Source organism: Dermacentor albipictus, chromosome 2 (genome assembly GCF_038994185.2).
Source record: "Dermacentor albipictus isolate Rhodes 1998 colony chromosome 2, USDA_Dalb.pri_finalv2, whole genome shotgun sequence".
Lineage (NCBI taxonomy): Eukaryota > Metazoa > Arthropoda > Arachnida > Ixodida > Ixodidae > Dermacentor > Dermacentor albipictus.
In genome coordinates, this window is record NC_091822.1 from 59,398,153 (window position 1) to 59,420,269 (window position 22,117).

Consider the following 22,117-nt stretch of genomic DNA (forward strand, 5'->3'; position numbering starts at 1 on the left):
TATAGCGCAGCAAGCAAAAAGACCAAATGCGATGACGACGATGGAATCATAATCCCGAACATATGCCTACTGGCATAAACTATTAAGAAACTTTGGCCACTGAGTCACAAGGTGTGACGATGAAAGCTTGGCGACAGTCAGATCACGAAGCTGCATTGAGGACCATTGAACTACCGCGACGGCATTATGGCGGTGTTACCCCTATTGCATGACGAGTGTCGGATCACAAAACTGAAATTATGGTGACACAACTGCCACTGCGCCATAACGACCGGGAAATATTACCTCGTGGACCAAGCTGGTAAATAACTTGGGCCACAAGAGCGTGGTAGAACGCGTTATGGCGACGGCATGACGAGAGTGATATATTACGAAACCAAAATGAATGCTGGCACGACTACGATGGCCTCACGACCAGCAGCCCATACCTAGTGGCTCAAGCAGGTAGAAAACTTCGTACTTTGATAGATAGATAGATAGATAGATAGATAGATAGATAGATAGATAGATAGATAGATAGATAGATAGATAGATAGATAGATAGATAGATAGATAGATAGATAGATAGATAGATAGATAGATAGATAGATAGATAGATAGATAGATAGATAGATAGATAGATAGATAGATAGATAGATAGATAGATAGATAGATTAGATAGATAGATAGATCAAAGCCGCTGAAGTAGGCATAATCTTATTCGCATTAATATGGGTACATTAGACATCTCGCACAAGATCCCTGGCACAGAGCTCCACCAATCTACGACACAACAGGAAAAGGTATACAAGTCAAGGCAATTTTATTCGCAGCCTTTGTAATCGGTTCCACCTATCCTAGTTTCAGGAAAATTGCTGATTGCGTGGTGGAGAAAAATAAGAACGTTTAATGAGAGAGAATGCGGTGGGACTGGCCATGCCCATCATCTTCTACTCCACAGTATCGTAAACAGGCAGGAAAGCAAACGAACGAAAAGGGGGATAATGAGTTATAATTAGAAAAGTGCGAGGTGATGAGTAACTGGAGCGTGATCGGACTCTTGTTCGAAATGAGCGTTTAGGTTGCGGTCACTTCCGCCCGAAGCGAATGGCCTAGGCGAGGCCTAGGCAATCGCTGAGGCGATATTGAAAGCAAACTGAACGCGGGTTTCGAACACGGATCACCGATCGCGCCCCTGCTGTCTGATCAGTGCGGCTTGTGCATAGTGCCTGGCCTCCAACTGCACAAGAACGCTGAGACTACACACAGAATCGCATGAAAAATACCTCCCGTTATGGCACTCCACTATACACAGCCGCGTTTCTCTTCTTTCACCTCGGAAACTCGTGCAGAAAGCTATTGCTGCAATTCGTAGTAATAATAGTTTCTTGCGTTGCGCTTTCATTGTTGATAAGTTCCTTTTTGCTCCTGCTTCTTTCCAACGCAAGCACTACAATCCAAAGAGCGGCTCCAACTCCGTTGAGAAGGCCACAAATCACAAAGAGCCAGTCATAGGCACCTACTCTGTCCCTGAAGTGCCCTGAAAAAAGAAACGGAAGAGTGGTCACGTTATAAAATTTTCTCGCTTAATAAATCTGATAAAATGGAAGTTTTGCTTGCGTAGAAGTTGCCAACCTAAATTTGTTGATAAAACTAAAGGTACTAAACGATACAAACATCGGCCAGAATTATCTCACTAACAACAGAAATGTGTACAAAGGTCGCCCAAAACGTAAGCATAGTTTAATTTTTATATCGTGCATGGACGTCAGAAATATACCCAGATAGAATAATGTAGAGCCTATTTCTCAGATCTCGACTATAATTTTCGGTCGTAGTACACCACTAGGTTTTGTATGCCATTTCCCTGCTAATACGTTGGTTGCCAACCCTTCAACATTATTGATAAAACGTCGTGCTCCTAAACAATACTGGCGGAGATCTACTGGCAGTTGCGTGAATTCCATGGACCACACCTCACGAGTGGTCAGGCAATGGTGCAGGTAGAAGGGCGCAGACGCAAAGTGCACGCAAAAGACCATACTGCTTGGCTGACAACTTTTCTGGCAGAAGCAGTCACAGAATATGTGTGACAAGCAATTCTTAAAACTCATGGCTTCACAAATTCTCAAGATTCCTTCTATTTCCAGACGTGACAAGCTCAGACCCTATACGGGCTACAGGAAAGAAATTCGCGCACAATCTCGCAAACGAACGTCGTAATGACCAACCAAGTCATGGGTCTCCTATCGTTAATATATCCGTTTCACTTCACTTCAGCTGAATGCACAGGTCAGCTAGTAGGTTGCGAAATGGACTGAAGGCTTTACGTTTATTGTACCGAAGGTATAAGCTTTGAGGAACAAGTGATCGCGCTCCAAAATTTAGGCAGGCAGATAGGACATATTGTGGCGAGCATTTTCTTTTGCAGACTGCCGATGACGTCTGCTAATTTTCAAGTTCATGCATATGTAGAGAAATCATACCGCTACGATAAGATAATGATGCAGAGTGAAGTTTAGAAGGACGACGTGCTTCGTGAAACACTAGCCATAGCATATGGTAGTTGGGAATCAAGTTCTGTTCTGTTCAAGCAGTGATCACCTTTTGTTTAAACCAGTTTGCGAGCAACAAAGCGCCGTTGAACAAATAGTAGGTACAGCTGTCACAGAGGAATTGAACACGGCGACGTTTTCACCCAGAAGATGTGCGCATCAATACCAGGGGGATCATGTAAAGGATAGCACTGCGATATTAGGTTTCAAAATAGCTCTAGTCCCATCTATTACGCAACTTCCATGCAGACAAAATGAATTTGTTTCTTACAAAGCATTGCGGTGCAAAGAACATTGCAGCTCAAAAACTTACGCATGGCGAGAATCCCTCATCAATTCTGGTAGTTTTCTCTAATGGTAAATGTTACCTGTTGTTTATTATTGTTGTTGTATTGTTATTGCTGTTGCTGTTGAGTTCGATTGCCGCATTGCACATTTGTGCTCATCGGGCTACCTAAGCGCATTGCGCATTACAGCAAAAACAAAGTGATTGCTAAATTCGTGGCGACAGTCACACGAATAAGTCTCACCTATCAAACTTGGCTTCACAAATGATAGCATCCCGGCGGACCCGACGACAATGCCAAAGGATACTGACATCTTCTCGTATCCGAAGTAAGACGCCAGAGTCACCGGAAAAATTACCATTGCAGTGCCGATGATGAAGGCTATGACAATGGCCACAGTGAAAATAAGTCCTTGAGAGCGTAGCAAAGGAAGAACGAGAAACGTCACCGCTTCGGCAGCCAGTGTGAGCACCACAGCTGTCTTGATGCTCAGCAGGCCGCGGTCGCCTGCTGCCGGCAATGTGAATCTCCCGAAGATCTCAGAGATTGCTCCCGCCGACATTACAGTAACGGCAGTGGACAGCGTTACTCCTCGATCACAGGCAAAGTCGACGAAAAGCGACATGTAGCACTCATATCCAAAGCAGTAAGCGTTAAAGCTGTATATTATGAGGTAGAACACGGGGCTTTTAAACACCGTCAGTGCATGGCGTAGCTCGTTGGTTCCATTGTCTCCGATGGCTTTCGATGGAAATTGAGCAGCGAGTTCATTCTTGCCTCGGGAAGCTTTTCTCCAAGCAGGGGTGCGGGGAAATAGGCTAAATGCAAGCCCGTTCATGATGACGGCGCCGAAGATCAGAAGAGCACCACGTAGGCCATAGGTGGCAGTGAGGTATTCCAGGAGTTTGGGAAATACGAAAAGACCAGCGGTGACGCCAGCGAAGTTGACGCCCATCGCGAGGCCCTTGTTCTTGACAAAATGCTCGCTGATAATTGTAGGGGCCACTATGAACACCATGCCCGATCCTATGGCTGCGAACGTAGAAAGAAGAGAAGGGGAAAACGCATTAGGTGATTTCATCCCTAATGAAACACCGACATCACGTGACATTTTGCGTGTAAGGACGTGGTACGCTCACATTTCAGGCGAACACTCCTTACCAAATGCTACAGCAACGCATGAATGGTATGGGTCCCCGCGCGCTATGCTCTGATAACAGTAACAATGGAAATTAGGATATTTATGCTAAGCTCGCTAATTTAGGTTAGCGGTAAGATTCGTAATTGAGCTGCTTATGTGTCAAACAGATACCGCGCTACGCTCACAATTGTCATAAACTAATAACAAATCAGCTTAATGCTTCTCTACATGAAAAAGAAAAAGAATTCACACCAAACCACTAAGCCTTAATTGTAAGTTTTACGAGCTGCGTTACACAAGCAAGCTGCCGTACAGGCTTCAGCGAGGCTTAAAGGAACAGCAGTGAGGATTGATTATTCACACCAAACCACTAAGCCTTAATTGTAAGTTTTACGAGATGCGTTACACAAGCAAGCTGCCGTACAGGCTTCAGCGAGGCTTAAAGGAACAGCAGTGAGGATTGATTATTAGATGCGTTTTCTGCCCAAGGTGGCAACTGATATATATTAAACGCTCTTACGCAGGGCTCCGTAATAATTATAACAACGATTGTTCAATACCGTACTCTGTGATATCTTGAAGAATACATGTAGCGCCTCCGTACGTATAGGCAAGTGCTGTCTCAGAGGTTAAAACGCAAAAGTAGGATTCTGCATTCAGCAGGAGAATGGCCTTTGCCGCATTGGTGGAGTCTCCGTACCACAACGACGTATGTTTTCTTATGCCATCGTTACGCACAGGTAAAGTTGCCTTACCGTGTATTACGCCCAGTGTAAGCGTCATAAATCCAATACTTGTAGCAAAAAAGCTGAGAATGGCGCCTGCTGCAGAAATCACCGCTCCTGCGATGATCACTGGACGAGCGTTGAATCTGTGAGCCAGCGGTCCCGTAATGAAACCTGGAAGAATAATACTAAGAAGTGCGTGTTGTGCTGACACTGCTATATATATATGTCGTACCAGAATGGATTAATACAGTTATGGCGGGAATTCTTGCACGAAATGTATTAGAAGCGCACGTATGTGGGTGAAGAAAAACCAGGCAGACGCTCGTGCCTGGTATGACATTGTATGGCACGACTTTATTGAAGTCCAGCAGATCGTAAGTCTTCACGAAGCAGGCCGCTCCCACGTGGGAAATGGAAGGCCGAGCCACTCGGCCACATCGTGGGCTGACTCAACAGCCCATAGCTGGTCAGCCAGAACAGGGCTGCCGAGAACCGCCGCCCATTTGGCCGAGCTGTTGTCGATGATATAGCGCGACCGGGACACCGCCAGATATATGTTCTAACGTGACTATTTCTTCACAATCGCGGAAAGTACCATCGGTCTAAGTATCCGGATAGATTTTATGCAAGAGCGACGGATCGGGATACGTATTCGTTTGTAGTAGACGGAGCGTTAGTGCTTGAGCTCTATTGAGCCGCGGATGAGGAACGAAGTAGGTTCTACGGCTGAGATATTAGTGTTTAGTAATCTCGTTGTAGGTGGAGGGCATGTCCCTGTTCTCTGGGGAGTCGGCTTCCCATTGGTCGGGGGTAGCACGGTGGGCAAGTTCGCGCGCAGCCCTGTGAGCCGACTCGTTCAGGTTGAGAGGCGCACCGATTATTTGAACCTGATGAGCGGGAAACCAATTAATGAAGTGGTGCGTGATTGCCTTGCCCCCAAGAAGTCTGAGGGCCTGTTTTGAAACGGTGCCTTCTTCAAATGCTCCTGTTGTCCACAAATCAAATTTTAGCCGAGCCCGCTCAATTAGGCGGAAGACTTATTCTGCCGATTTCACTGCTAGAGCACCGTCAGCGTGCTGGGCGTGTCGCCGTCGTCTTTTGTGTTCGGACTATTGTGGCGCGTAGTAGCGCGCTACAGGGCCCCCCTTCTAGCGGGGAATCCGTGAGCTGGACGAATGGCGAAGCGCGGATGGTGGTGGTGCGGAACACACGCGGCGAGTAGGACTGACTTGGTGGGAAGGAATGTGACCGCAGAAATGGCTAATAAATAGGGGTCTAAGTAGGCCGGCTTCAGACGGCTGGCGGAGACCGTATTTTCGCAGCCATTGATGGGCGATAGAAGGTTTTTAGGTGCACGCTTCAGTACTTTGAACCAACCATCACACGGCGGACGTAAGAGAGGACGCACAGCGTCATGGCGCAAAAGGACGTGCATGCAATTCTCAAGGCCAGGGTTGACGTATACATGCCGGGGAGAATATCATTGTCGAAGGGGAAGGACAGGTAAAGAACGCATAGCACTGCGTAGACGGTAGGCGTAGTTGGAAACGTCAGCAGGTATGGTAGAAGCGTTCTAATGACATAGTCGAACATGGTCAACTGCCAACGGAGGCAGTGGTGACCAAACAAGGATTCGATGGTAATAAACCAAAGTTGCGAGTCCTGCGACGAGAACTCCGGGAGCTTGAGAGTGGAGACCTCGGGATCGCGGGCTAGTGGTGCGGGCGGCTCTACTTGATCGAGGAAATCCGAGGTCATGGCTGACTGGATAGAAGGCAGACTGCGAAGGCCCAGCGGTAGACCCAACGAACCGGCTGAGGCACCCGGAGCTGAGGGTGAACGGTTGAAGTCCGGAGCCACCGATAGTGGGTGACGAAAAACTAGACAGTCGCTGTCCAGAATTCATATTTTAGCGGAGCCCGCTCGACCAGGCTTAAGCGTGATTGCGCCGATTCCACTGCTCGCGCATCGTCAGCGCGCTGCGCGCGTCGTAGTTGTATTTTGTGTGCGGACCACCGTGCCACGTATTTGTGCGCTACACGTACGCATGCCAGCATAATTTTTGTAGCGGATCGCACCGTACCTGTCATAATGCATTCCGTTATGACACGATATTTGTGGCGACATTCATTGTCATACCATCTGATTTTGCCTTGCACTAGCGCATTACTTGTGTGATTTTATTATACTTGTCGAGAACTATACCTGGCGCCGTCTAATCTTCCAGGGATTTATTTCCTTATTCCTGCCAATAAAAAATTATGGAGTCCATAGGAGGTAACCTAATCTGTTCTCACAACACATTCGTCAACAAACATTACAAATGTGCGTAAACGCTGGGTTTAAAGAACCCTATGCGAAAATCCATGATACAGCCTCTAGGATTTGGCGGTAGTGTTTAAAACGAGCAGCCAGTAGGCGTCTGGCACGAGAGAGATATAATGCGTCCTTCAAAAGAAAAACTGGGTGAAAGGAGTGGCAACTATCAAGATGCCACCCGGTTTCTACCACTCATTTTCGCAAAACGAACAATACCTAAAGATGACGTAAAATGCAACGTTTACATACGTATGTACCTATGTACAGTCTGTAAGGTCTATTCCGTACATTCTTAAGAAAATTCGATGACTATTATTAAATTGTGATGTGAGACTCACTCCACGTGAAAGCATGCGTTCGCAGGCGCCTGAACTCGGTGGCGTGATTCCATAATGAGGCTCCCCATTACGTTTATTACGGCTCTCGTATGAATTGTATCTTGTCGCCAGCGCCTGTGCACCTGCTCAGAGGAGCAACGTGGCGGCTCCCTTGAAGTTATTGGTAACACAGCATGGGCGCCATGGGGAGGTTTTCCATTAGAGGTAGTTATATTATTCCTGTCTGGCGCTACGGAAGTTGTGTTCTTACAAAACGTCATTTGAATTTATTTAAGCAGTAACTATTTAGAAGTTTTAATAAATAATATTGTAGCAGGATCAACATTGTCTTCATCTCTCAGTACACCTTTAGGAAAAAAAACAGGAACCTGAGTTGAAGAATAAGGGAAAGCGTTCGACCTGTTTTTTTTTTTCTTTTCTTTTTTTGACGCGCTTCCATTTATATTCAAACTATATGCGATAGTACCTATCTTATTATGTGAGTGGTTCTCTATTTCATGTATATAAACGGGTCCCACATGGCTACCTAGTAGCAAGAGTCATTCCCGTGCACGAGTCTGGCATAATAAAAAGATTACGGCACAACTAATCTCGCGGGCTGCCCAGGAGCTCCCTGCACTGACGTGGGAGCTGCCCTCTACACCTGGCGCCTAGGCGATTGTCCTTCAGGACCCCTACTTTGGGAAATAAAGTTGTACCGCCACCACCATCGCTCAATGACCACCGGCGGGAATGCCACCAGCATTCAAGCAGTGCAGCGACATACCGTATTCCTAAAGTTACGCCTAAGTAACACGTGTAATGATAATTCTCATATTTTTGCGGCTCCGATTATATATATATATGTACATAAATATATATATATATATATATATATATATATATATATATATATATATATATATATATATATATATATGCAAGAGTGCATGCTGACGTTACGGCCGGTCCTTCGGTCGAAACGTCAGTACAAGTATATGGCATTACGTGCGTCCCTTTATATATATATATATATATATATATATATATATATATATATATATATATATATATATATATATATAGTAAATAGGAATGTCCTCAGTATGACGGTATCACGTCGACAGTATGACGACGACGCAGTGTCGATTGAATGAAGGCGGAATTATATCGATAATGCACAACAAAGGTGGCTTAACAATTACGGCATGACGACAGCCAGATGATGAAGCTAGACAACGCAATGACGACGATGCCATGACAATAATATGAGGACAATGGGATAACAACGAAACTACGATGCTGGCTTGACGAAGACCATGTGACGACGACGGTATGAAGAGAGTCGGATGATTAAGCTGATGTGCCCGCAATGGCATGACCACGACTGCATCACTATGACGATCTGGCAACAGATTTGTAATAGCGACTGTTCGAGGATGATGACATCACAGGACTGACATAATCACTTTTTAATGGCGATAGTATGATTACGTTGGAATAAAAACGAAAACTTGACGTCGATGATGAAACAAAGGTGTTATGGGATGACTTTACTGAAGTGATGAGAATCGTAAAGCGATAGCCTGAGGCGAAACCACAGCGACGACCATGACGTCATAATTGCATAAAAAGCGTCGGATGGGAATGACGACGATGCAATGACCACGGCGGCATCATGCCCACAAGCCCATACCTAGTGGCCAAAGGTATTAGGCAACTGGTTTCCCACTCAAGTAGCGTGGGCGGGTCGAGGGTGCTCCCTCGAACCTCAGTGAGTCTGCTCATAATGCTGCGAGCGACTTCACCGACCGCGCTTTCTCTCTAAGGAGCGCCAACTCTCCTCCTCCCTACGACCGTACGCTAGTCACAACCAGCTTAAGAAATTCTTCTACACGTCTAAAAGGGTCTTTCCATCCCCTCACCCCAAGTTGAATAGGGCACAAGCCGTTTCTGTTGGACTTCTACAGACCGGCACATATTCATGTCTGGCCGTTCTACACGCAGTTTACCCCGACGTATGTCGCGACGACGCCTGACGCCCTGCGGGCAGGCCTGCACTCTAGCACACATTCTCTGAGGGCACTTGTCCGATCGCCAACACAGAGACGTCCACTTTTCGCCTGGATCTCTGGTGCTCCGGTGGTCCCCGAATCGTCACATTGGCCTGTCAGAAAAACTCCTGTCTCAGTACACAAGCCCATATGGAGTTCTGCGGGCCGTGGCTCCAGTTATCTACCAAATCCCCAGTGAGTACTAATGCCTCATCTGCCCCAAATTTCTCTGAAGTTGTACATGTCGCACGGCTCAAGCCATATTGCTCTGCTGTTATATTACGCACCTGTTATGACCATATTTACCCCCTGCCATTCCTTTTCCACGCGTTTACATCTTCACAGTTTCAAGCTTTAAATCTTTTGCTCAACTCGTACTGACCCGCCGTGGTTGCTCAGTGGCTATGGTGTTGGGCTGCTGAGCACGAGGTCACGTGATCGAATCCTGCCCATGGCGGCCGCATTTCGGTGGGGGCGAAATGCGAAAACACCCGTGTACATAGATTTTAGTGCACGTCGACGAAACCCAGGTGGTCGAAATTGCTGGAGTCTTCCACTACGGCGTGCCTCATAATCTGAAAGTAGTTTTGGCAGGTAAAACCATATAATTTAATTCTCTAACTCGGGCTTTCCTTTCCCTGTTCCCATTCTTTCCGTAAGTAATAAGCCAGGAACCGCCACCCTTTCACCATATCTGGTTTTGTTTCTAATTTTTATGTTTCCAATATTTGGAACACGCTCTAACCTGTAACTAAAACTGACCTCGTTTCATTATCTCTACAGGCTCGTAATGCTTAACCTTTCCATACATATTCAAGCACGCGGGCTCTAGAAGCGACTTGACTGCACGCCGCTTACAGGTAAAAACCAGGTAATGTTGTAAACGGCAAGTAAAAACATCCAGTAAATATATTTGTGAAGTGTTTTATATCACACTGTCACACCTTACGGTAACATTCAATATCATGGGGAAAGCGTGGCTCCTTGTTCCCTCCTTTTCATAGATCAAACGTCAACCTGTTGCAGTAAACAGAACGCCAAGGTACGGCACTTTTTTGCACGGAGTCGCATACGCTAGTTGGCAATGTTCAAAATGTACGGGTGCTTCTAAGAAGTCAATACCTTCCTAAACTTGCTGGTACAGAATAACACAGTAGTAAACACGGTTGGTCTCACCTGCCAGGTAAACTACTGCGCCCATCGCCATTATCGGCCAAGAGCCTTCGGTCCTGTTCACCTGGAATGTCTCCAGTGTGGCGACAAATAGGAATCCCGCCGAACGCCTCCCGGCCATGGCGAAGAAGGAGGAGAAAGCGCAGGCACCTGTAAGTAATACAACATAAATGATTTCATAGACTTTGAAGTACTTCACTTTTAGGACATTTTTTTTACAAACGTTATTTGCCCAGCCTTGCTATAGTTCACAAATAATGAGGTATGCGAACTACGTGTCATAAAAAAACGCTAGCAAAGGTCACCGACGATGGCAGCCGACACCCACACGGTGAAGTACTTCAGGGTTTTGTTGTGCCCACAGGGTTCGATGAGATTTGCATGGGGCGCGCTGCTCTGCCAGGACGATTGTCCCCAAAAGAAATCTGAGTGTCCTGCCACTGGACGTCTGTGCCCATTTGGATAACGGGCGAGTAAACGGCGGCCAGGTCATTTCAACCCATGAGCTCCCGCAGCCGAGGCGGATATTGAATGGCGAGGGCTGGCCACTAGTGCAACTGCTGGATGCAAGTAGTGGGCCTGCCATGAAAACGGAACTGCTCTCACCGCTTGGATGTTCGTATGGAAAACTCTACCAAGTGCCTCAGCGAGCTGCACGAGATGGTCTCCAAGACACGGCAAGACTATATCCTCGACCCGACCAATGTTTGCCTGACGGCGCGGCGGCCATCTTTCACCGGTTTTGCCTGCCTTCTTCAAACCGCCAACATATTATCAACATGCAACCGGTGGACACTGCCAGAACTCTCTGGAGTCGTAATTATCTGTTACTGCGTAGACGATACAAGAGTGCACGCAAACAGAGCGTGCTGTGACACAGAACATCTTATGGCAGCATTTATGCACTTGGAAATGCATAAAACTCATCTCTATGCCGTCACGATCTTAGGCATAGGCTTTCGACGATGGCAAGACACGTGCAAATAGTCAGCGCAGGCTCATTCCAGATACCGTAATCTACCGTTTAATTTGCTTACAATATATGACACTATACCTTGACCCCTTCGTCTTATTTGCGAGCGTTCTAAGTAACCTTGAGTCGTATTCGTTCTTCAGAGACGGAGATAAATTTCTCTAAAGAAAGGCGCGGACTTCATATGAGTCACGAAGTCTGCTCTGTTTCACTGGGCATAAGGATTCGGCACAAGTAAGCAAAAGAAAGACGACTAATCCAGGCCACTCGCGAGAAACGGGCTAAATGCCTTCTTGAATTCTGCGTGCCAAGAAAATTACGTCTTTCTTTCGGTCTGTCGTGTGCACATAATTTTCAAGTGAGTGCCATCTCCCCTCTCCATCGGCGGGGTCGAGCCCCATGACCATGCCAAGTTTTAGGTGTACCCATGCAGGGCTCACGCACATTAAGAGCGAACAAAAAAAACTGTGATTGACTTTGGTTCAAAACCATCTAACGAGGCTAACGCAGTTGTGCAAGCAACATTCATCGGTGTCCAATCTTACCTACAGGCAATCATTAGCATATATACATCAACGTGAAGCCAATTCCCATGAAAGGTAATCTGATTAACCACTGGAGCTAAAGTAGCTATACGCCGTGGGCATTTACGCATGGGATGAAGTGGAAGAAGCGTGAGGGCGCTCTCATACCCGGCTCATGTAAAGAACTATTGTGGTATTTCTTTACTATAAATTATTTTATCAAAATTCTTAACAATATTTTCATTGCAAGTCTAAATTACAGTTCTATCGTCCCACGCTCCACTATTCAAATCTAGTTTCTCTATACTTCTAACTTTACGGAAAACTGCCTGTTCCTTGGCCAATCCCCCATAGTGGGTGCGCGCCACTGTGTGGGACACAAGACAAGACAAGAACTGTAATACGACCAGCAAGATTTGCAGGACGTGGGTAGCAACACTCCGTGGTGGCGTGCCTTCAGAGTTGTTCCACGCTGTCTTCCTTCTGCCAGCCGTTGCCTATCATGAGAAAGCTACAAAATCATCCGTACTTAGTGCAATGGCGATTGATGAGGTGAACGGACTTTATAATCGCATATTGACCCTAAGCAGGAATACAGCGCCAGACTTAATTTTGCGGACGGAATAAGTGCACAACGTTATTCAGTCGACTTTCCGTTGCGGAAGCCATTGCTTATGTACGGTAAGTGTCCCACGGAAACCACTGTCCGTACAACCATTACAGAGAATGTAAAACACATCCCTATTATTGGCAGCCTACCCGCAAAAACTCGCCTCATAGATATTCTTTCATATGCTATTGTGGGCATCATTCGATCAGCCGCAACCCTGAGATTTTGTCTCACTGCAGGGATTGCCATAACCATCCGGTACCTGGTCGCCAAATGCGACCCTGGTATTTGCATATTTCGAGCAATTATTTGTGCCATATCACCCGCCCCAGTGCAGACAACAACCTCATGCGTTGTTTCTTGAGCCTATTGCGTAGCCATCAACACCCATGAGCTAGTTACAAAGTGAAAGGATATAAATGACCTTGCAGCCGGCCTAAACAAAATAGCAAGAAAAAGATTCATTCACAATCTGTCTCTGTATATACACCTGTAGGATACAACGTGACAAGTTCGCTGCCGAGGGATGAACGCCAGGTAACAACAAGATATATATATATATATATATATATATATATATATATATATATATATATATATATGTTTAACGGAACAAAGGTGGAGAGGTCGGCCTGAATGAAGTGCCTCTAGCCAGCTACTTCACGCTGGTGAAAGGGCTTGGGGAAATAGCAGGGAAAGGGTGTGAAGAGGAAGGATGGTGGTGGTATGGTGAATATAATGATGCGGAGGACTCTGCAGCATGCTATTTCTGTGCAACACGTACGTGCACACTTCACAACACAGCGCAGCACAATCATCTTTGCTGGTAGAGTTACGGGTATGTAGAAGTTACTGTAGTGTAGCTAGCAGAGTGTAACTAGCTCTTGTAATTTTGCAAGCTGATAGCGCTACTGGCGCATGTAAACCATAAAGAATTCCAGCTGCAGGGCGTCGATTATTTGTCGCAGCAATGCTTTGATGACAGAGTCCGACGGTGATTTTTCAGTGCACTGTCCTTGTTCGCGCTGACAGCCCAAGACCCTTGTGCGCGGCGGCACGCATGGCTGTACATTCAATTAAGGGGTTTGCGCGGCTTGCTTGAAGCAACAATTCTGAGAGATCTATCGATGCCGATTCAACTACCTTCTGCTGGACTTGCAGAATTGGAGCTAGGGAGCTCTCGTTTGGACGTACAGCTCGTCCACATCGACGACGTGATCATCTCCTCTGGTCTTGCACTCACGATGCCGCCTCTTTGTGCAACATGTTTGTCTTGGTCATTTGGTTCCATATTTTTATCACCTTTTTCTGTTTAGGATAATCTTCGGGATTAGCCTTGTGGGGTCCATTGCAATCGTAGCGACACTATCCAATGCAGGAGCAAGCGTCCCGAATTAATGCACTGCACACTAGCGAAAAGGCAGAGCGCACAGTAGTGGAACCCCCACCTCCACCTGAGCACAACGATGCCAAATCGCCGCCCACAGCTACCATTGTCTAAAACAACGCTGGAAAATGCGTGGTCCAACCTCAGACTAATTGTTGGCATGATCACAGTGGGCTGAATAGCCCCAAATATTGTTGATCAATTGCCACACATAATAAGGCCTGTTTATATTGTTCTTGCTGAGCATAACCATGCTGTGATGCTTTCATATTTGTTTTCAGTGCTGACGGCTTCGTCTTCCATCTTTCACTGCATGCTTGGTGTTATGACAGCCTCGTTCTTGTGGGGTGCTTTACTTTCTTTTGTGCATAATGTTTCACATCATGACGCTGCCACAAACGCCACTAACGTTGGCTCCGCAAATAAAGCACGGTTTAAACCACCAATCAGCTTGGCTAAACGTATAGCTGAAAGAGCCAGTCCAATGCTCCAATGGCATTACAACTACCTTTCGACGATGTGAGTGACCCCCTCAATTGAGCAGGCCACATACAGACGTTAAGGTCTGAACGGGATGAGTTCCTCGGATGATCTCCCCTTGTGTGCAGTGCTGCCAAATGCGTTTCGACTCCTTGTGTTGCGACGAATGGCGTGTTTGTTCTGAGTAACTGCCCCACTGTGGGCAACTCCAGGTGTTAAATGTTAATGTCGAAGATCACGCTACTTGAAGGCAACAAAATCACTGTGCTCATTCTTTGTATTTAGCGACCAATGATAATTTAGTCACAATACATTACATTCAAAACAAGTTCTTGTGCGTTGTGGAGAATGTGCCATGAACCATATATATTCAGTACTTACAAATACAATAAATTATAATATACAGTAACGCGATTATTGCGATAACATTTATTACAATAAATTAAAGAGAAATGCCTGTTTCCGAAGTGTACAGCTATCACCTTTGCAAAAATTTTAAACAGAAACAAAGAATAGCTGCTCGCAAACCTACCACAAAGCATTACAATGTACAATAGACGCAACGACGAACAGTAGGTGTTTGCAACATTCAGAACGCATGCCCACTGGGAGGCTACAAAACATATTTCCTCGGCTATTAAAGAGTTGGAACAGTAGGGCAATAAAGATTGGAACGCTCTCTTTTTGAGAAACACGTAATAATTAGAGCACCATAATTATCTGCCTTTTGTAACGTCGATAAATATTACGTCGTATCCACCCTCTCTTTTGCATGTTGTGTATTTCTATCTTTATTTCTTTGCGTGTATTCTGTTTTCTGTGTGACATTGATTTTGATTGTTTTGAGCTTCATGTTACGTGTCCTATATTTTGTATACAAAATTCCTACGTACAATTTCATGCACTGGGTTTTGTGTATTCATCCCAATTACCTAGGTTCTATACCAGTTAAGTTATTTGCTTTTGGCGTACGCGTAATTGGTATTGTTACTTGTTTATTACGTAATATGTATTCTGTCTTTATTTATTGTGCATTAAATGTGTCATGTATGTACTTGTTTCCTCAATTTTTGTACGCTGCCTCTCAGTCAGGTGTAAAGGGGGACCCACGGCTACGTCCAGCTGTCATTTATGACAGCATTTCCTACCGGGCTCTCACATCGCGTAAAGCCTACTTGATGCGAATAAAATTCAAACATCAACGTTACTTAGTAACTTTATTATGGAAACAACCTAATCTCTACCTGCCTTCTTGATTGACAAAAGTAGAAGCGAGCCTAGTGTTACCCAGTGGATTTTAGATTTGCGCATAAATTTCTCCACACCATCTTGATCGGCGTTCTTTCCCCACATATTTCTGCATTTAGCACTTCGATGTGGACCCATGGCAACCACTTCTATATACCGCTGGTCGCAAGCAGAGCCCTTTAGCTCAGCTGGAATTCACGCTCTTGACAACCTTTATTGTTTCGGTTCATTTACAAGACAAACGACGCAGAAGGCTAGGTAAACAGTGTTATTCACACCTACCTTACATCTTGTCATTACCATTATTGGATACAACCCGTCTGCGTGGCTTAAACGTAAAAAGAAAAGATTATGGCTTTTTACGTGTCAAAAGCACGATCTGATCACGAGGCACGCCGTAATATAGAACTCCTGAACTTTGTACCAACCGGAGTTTTTCAATGTGCACCTGAATCTAACCACATGGGTGTTTTCGCATTTCGCCCGCATCGAAATGCGGCCGCTTTGGCCGGTATTCGATCCCACAACCGGCTTAATCGTATCCACAGATATCTGCTATGCTATTATAGAAGATCTGTTACTCACCGGCGACCAACCAACTGTGGACGCTGTCGGGACCATGCTGTGGCATCCGAGAGCAGTAGTTCCAGCGATCCCATGAGCAGCATCGAGGCATGGTGCCTTCTGCTTCGCACTGGCTGCTGACGACCGAAACGAGGCAGAGTATAGCGTCAAGTTGATTTTTTTATGGCACCAGCTTATGCTACCTTTTAAGGGTAATCACAATCACCAAGACGATACACCTATAATTCTCCTGCACAAACTGCACAAACTGCGCCTGTCCCGTCTCGCTTGCTGTGTGTTGTGTTTCTTCGGCGCTATAAACCTCTTCTGGAAACATGTACCAACTAGCCCCCCAACAAGTATTACTCAGTTGCGTATTCGGCACAAAATACCCCTCTCGCGATCCGTTTTACCGTGCCAGGGGGCATGCCACGTACCCGGCAGAGACATCACGCGAGCGCTTAATCTCCCGTGCGACAGCACGTATATACACCTTATCAACGGGTTGGACAAAACAGTAAAAGCAGCGCTTCTGCTAGCATGTTCACTAAAGAAAAGACTGGCCAGGTGCTTCAGTGCGTCGGGTTAGTCTATTACCTGTTTCAATGGATAGTCACCAATCACAGCGGAGGACGCGCGCACCCTACGTCACCGCCGCTGGGTTTACTGCACCGCCACCACAAGGCGCTGGCCTTCGCGCATTCCCGGCAGTTCCAGCTGCGGCAGCCGTGCGGGACGAAAGAAAAAAAGAAGAAGCAGCAAAACGACACGACATCCCGTCATCGCTATGAAGCTCGCGGCTCGCGGACTGCTCATTGTGTTGTTTGCCCGCGCCGTCTGCTATCTCCGTGTGGGCGCTGATTGCCAACAGAGATGTGAACATACTTGCCGCTCTAAACAGCGAGAGCGTACAAACTCGTGCTCCGACTCGTTAGGCACTCACAGAAATCTTCGGTGTATATGGATTGCAACTCATTGGATCTGCTACTTTTTCTAAGTGAATACGTGTCTATTCGCCAAGAACCTGACCGCCCGAGTGAGCCTGGGGTAACCATGGAAAGATAGGCAAAACTTTGGTTTCAAGAAGCTCCGCTTTAAGAGCAACGCTCTTTAGAGCCCCGTCTCACGTGCGAGCCCACCCCCTCTCCCTTCTCCCTGCCCTCATCTCCCCTAAAAAAGGGTTGAGGAGGGAGGGATATTTACAACTACATTCAACCTTTAACTATAGGATGAATTCAGTAACTAGAAGGTTCCCCCAAATTAAAGCTTTGGTTTATCGCTGTGATCCGGTGTGCTCTCGCCGATAGTTCAATACAAAAAGGGTAGCACAGTATCTGCAAGCAGTATGATGTGCGTGGCTGTCAGACCGTCCTCCCAGCTTTTATGTAATGATAAACGCCTTTCTCTCTCTCTCTCTTTCGTTTATGTGCACGTATGTTTGAGTAAAATTTGTGTGAATAAATCAGTGGGCAGATGATGATCGAAGATGCTGAAGGCATCCCTGTTGAAGTTGCCCAGCGACACATGTAGTATCCCGATGATACGTATAGGCATTAGCCGGCATGAGCTAATTACTGCGTCTTACGCAATAGACTTACTGCGTCTGCTGTCGTCTCGAATTATGCCTTTCTCTACATTGTATTTTTCTCTTCAATAAAACATCTATCTCTATATTGTAAAGCAACTTAAGCCGGCGTCGGTCCCGAGTTAACCTCTGCCTTATTTATTTTAAAGGAATACTGCAAACGTTTCTAGGCTCGTGGTCAGCGATGCTACAGTCTTCTCTGAGCCCCAGCGTTCCCGTAGCGTGGTCGTTCCTTACGGTTCCGCTAGCTGAATATTTTAGCAATCCTTAAAAATGCAGAATGGGTGCTTGCTGGCCTTGTTGGCATAGAATAAAGAACCAACTTAAGAGAAGGGAAACTGTACCTTCCACAGTGGTACGAAAATAAGAAGCGGCAGCACATGAAACTTAGCGGGGGCCCGACAGATGGCGCTACTTAGGCCTCGTTCACCATAGAGTTTCCTACAAAACTAGACGGAACTCTGGCGCTAGTGTCTACGGGAGCTGCAATGGAAGCGGTTGTACCTGCATGGGAGTTATGGGAAGTACATGGATTTGCCTAAACTTCGTTCTTTTGGCTTAAAACACGGATTTGTGACTTTGTAAACTCGTCATTTTCAACAGTGTATTGCGTAATAAATAATTAAATAAACATTAAAATTGCCCGACGGCAGGATTCGAACATACGGACTCCAGCACAGAAGACTGATATTGAAACGATTAAGCCACGGACGCATGCATCGACAAGCGAATGAAACACCCTTATGAATTTATCGCGGGCATGTCAGTGCCTTGAGACGCTTGGCGCGTTTTGATTTGGCCACCTGGACAAGCTCAATCGTTGCAATTAATAGCAAATGTACGCGTTCCCGGCGTCTTCTGCCCTTCGAAGAATATAGATTGCGCTCAAATCTACGACAATAAAATTTATATAGCGTAATATACAAAGCCACAACAACGTCTAAATCCACAAGCACGAAGACCACACAAATCCATGTACTTCCCATCATTCCCACGGTAGGACAACGACTGCAGCGCCAGAGTTCCCTCTAGTAATTTTTGTAGGAAACTCCATGGCGTTCAAACTTGGTCTCGGAGCAGGCGGAAGTGGAAAAAATTTGACAAAATCCACCCGCCTAGGCGGAGAAACGGGCAGAAAACCAGGCGGCGAAAAAATCGCTCTCGGACCGATTTTTTGGCCCAGGCGAAGCGAGAAGACGTTCCGCTTTACCGGAAGCTGCAATCGCATGTAAACATCCGGTCGTAAAATTTAACATTTTCCGTTGCTCATTGTCTATTTTTAGGAAAAGCAACTAGCTAAAGCTATCGAAACTGTGTCTTGTTTATCTTCCATGGTAGACGAAAGTTAAAAACGACACGCGCAGTTGCGCGAAATGGTAGTTTTTAGTGGTCAATCAACGAACGTATGTCTTGAAATAGTGTGATGAACAGTGCCACCACGCGGACAAACGTACGCAAACTAGATAGATGTGGGCGAAAGCGGAAGTGGTTTCCGCTGCAGTGGCGAAACAAATCTGAACATTTCGTACATGCGCGAAAAAGATTATCCGGTCGCTTTGGCTTTTCCGTCTGCTTGCGGTTTCCCAAGTGTGAACGTAGCCTTAAACAGAAAGCGGAATTGCATTTTTAGTGCAATATCTAATATGGCCGCTTTTTACCGGTGGCGCACGCTTTGTTCGCGCCATGCTCGCCTTGCTGGTTTGCAGCATGCCTAAGCTGCCGTGTTTTAATTGTCAGGAGACTATAGAGCCTCTACTGATGCCCATACAAACAAGTCAAGTGAGTGAGCAGGACGCGCGACATTGTTGGCAGAAGAAAAGCACTGCACCCTCTCGTACAGCAGCAGAAATAAAATTTGAATGTCGAGATGCGCCGAAACCATTAACGCGAGATCATAAACTGCTCACTTTCGTCGTCGCACATGGCGGTCTGGTAACGAGCGACAATCTGCAGCGCAAGCAATTTGTGCAGTGCCCCACCTGTTCGCAACGACAGTCGCCGTAACTTGCGTTGCGTTGCGGAGTCTGTTCATAAACAGCCGCAGTGCGAAAAAGCTTTCGCTAAGCAGCATTGTTGTTGTTAAATCGATAAATTAGGTGTGCAATGATGAGATTTAGTGATTTATTTGTTCCTACTCGTATAAATGATATTGATTATGCCACATGGTCCGGTTAAGGCTGAGATAAAGTGGGGGTGCTGCCTTTCTTTCTCGGAATAAGGTATAGAATTTGCTTCAACTAAAACTCTTCGGAGGGCTATATATGAATGCATGCGTATCATCGTGCTACAAACAAGGGGGGGGGGGATCTTTTATAGTTAGTTGTTTCAAAAGTAGCCTTTCAGAATAATGCATGACTCAGTTGACCAATACGCTTATCTATAGAGAAGTTTGCAGGGAAGAATTCTAACCTCGCAAAAACAGAGGTGCCTTCGGGGATGGTCTCTTCGCGCTTTCGCTGCTTCTTGAGTCGGCAGACCAGAGTTACACGTGCAGTCTCACTGTCTTCTAGAACGTCTTGCATAATGCTGCATCTCGGTCAGCCGCTGATTCGAATCGTACACTCCCTCTTGTCTGTGGAGGTCAAAGTCGTGCCTTAAACATTAACCCAGGTTGTCAGATACAATGACGGGAGCACGTGGCAAGTTACTACATTCTGCTGTAAGACGTTTGCCCAGCGGCGTTGTAGCCGCAGGGTCAATTCATAGGGCCATTTACTGCGCGTCTTATCGCAGACATGTTATCAGCGCTCTACTTGCTTTCGTTAAGTTTTCTCGAGTTCCCCCTCGTTTTGTTCTTTTTATCTCCTTCTGCTTTCCAACCTTTATGTCTCATTTTGCTTCAGTGCTAGCACTTCGACGTCCTCTGCCCAACGTTCCTTCAGTGAAGCTATGTATTCAGTACGAGTGCAGTAGTTGGAGCGTTGGAGAAGATTCATTAATTAACGGTGACAAAAAGGGTGCGACAGGAAAGAAACTACTGGAGCGTTCTCTTTCAACTGAAGGCTTATTGAAAGCTAGTGCCTAATACATGTACCAGGGAGATAAAAGAAACATCAAACAAGCTGCTAATCACGTTGTAATAAAAAAGGATACTATCAGAAATGGATGACAAAATGAGTGGTGACATGGGGCGAGGTATAATTATATCTTATCTAGAAAAGCAAGCCCCTCCTCAGATCGATAAATCACTGGCTCACGAAAGGCTGCGCATGCTTTGAAATACGGTAAGCTTTGCGATTTCAGGCGTGCACTGATCAGCCTCATAAGACTGCATATGCTACATTGATATATAGTCAGCAGCCTCATGAGTGCCGAGTTTCTGTTAAACTGTAGCTTGGTGTACATTTTAGCAACGTGCAGTGTTCGGTCAAGCGTAAATTGATAAACCGGTCAGTTTGGTCAATGTAAGTCTTGTCGCAAGACAGCCGAACCTCGTGAAAAAAACCATTACTACAGCGTGTAACCTAGGTGGCGTGGTTAACTGTACATAAATTAACCTTACAAGCAGTCCCCACCCTCTAGCTTTCTTTTAATGAACGCACAAACGCTTCTGAACTTGCACTTCGAGAAAAAAAAACTATGCCACTTACTTACGTCCTACCAATTCAGACGGTGTGACATCAGGTGCAGGCACAGAATAGTTATTCGCAATTTTTCACCGCAGCAGCAGGATAGTCAAAGTTCTGTACTCTGGCACTGCTTTCATTTTACGGGACAGCCGGTCAGAGATGCACACTCATAAAAAAATCATAATAATGACAAATTGGTAGAGAACGTAGCCCACAGAAGACAGTCAGATGGCGTCCTGAAACTATAGCCTGCATGAAATGAACATAATTTATACAAGGCAGATTTCAAGCATTCAAGCATGACACAGGGAGATCATTTTTTTCACTCTAAGAATGCACTGAGCCGGCATTCAAAATAGGCTTAATAGCCACGTTCCTGACACGACAGTCACGTGTGTGGAGCGCACTCACGTAGAAATGTCACACGCTGTTGTAGGGGCAATGGTTTTCAAGGTTCCATTGTCTTGCGACAATGCTTACATTGACCAAACTGGCCGCCATGCGTCCGCAAACAACTTGATGATTAGACTCACACTCACACTGATACCAACCGGTGAATCTGAATAAGTGCGGAAGATAAGAGTATTGGTGAGTCTCAGTCCGCGTCAGCATAACTCAGCAAAA

General features: G+C 45.9%; 1 protein-coding gene across 8 annotated transcripts; it reads right to left on the reverse strand.

Moving 5' to 3' along the window:
* Positions 1 to 785: 785 nt before the first annotated feature.
* On the reverse strand, positions 786 to 20,472 carry LOC139055941 (monocarboxylate transporter 2-like). Of its 8 annotated transcripts, none has more exons than XM_070533617.1 (6): positions 20,334 to 20,472; positions 16,361 to 16,473; positions 10,557 to 10,703; positions 4,718 to 4,861; positions 3,065 to 3,853; positions 786 to 1,519 (listed from the first exon to the last, which is right to left on the reverse strand). In XM_070533617.1, the coding sequence occupies exons 1-6, from the start codon at positions 20,444 to 20,446 to the stop codon at positions 1,311 to 1,313; spliced, it is 1,515 nt and encodes a 504-aa protein (XP_070389718.1). In that variant the 5' UTR covers positions 20,447 to 20,472; the 3' UTR covers positions 786 to 1,310. The 8 variants fall into 8 exon arrangements, with proteins under 8 accessions (XP_070389718.1, XP_070389717.1, XP_070389720.1 ...); XM_070533616.1 differs by having other exon boundaries at positions 16,361 to 16,476; XM_070533619.1 differs by lacking the exon at positions 20,334 to 20,472 and adding an exon at positions 16,937 to 16,994 and having other exon boundaries at positions 16,361 to 16,476.
* Positions 20,473 to 22,117: the final 1,645 nt, after the last annotated feature.

Excerpts from the sequence above, each read along its gene's own strand:
- LOC139055941 (XM_070533614.1), bottom strand. The coding sequence starts at position 16,676 with ATGTTTCCAGAAGAGGTTTATAGCGCCGAAGAAACACAACACACAGCA. Across the intron at positions 16,477-16,542 it reads ATTGTGATTACCCTTAAAAG|CAGCCAGTGCGAAGCAGAAG; the intron begins GTAGCATAAGCT and ends TTCGGTCGTCAG. Across the intron at positions 4,862-10,556 it reads CGCAGTAGTTTACCTGGCAG|GTTTCATTACGGGACCGCTG; the intron begins GTGAGACCAACC and ends TTATTCTTCCAG.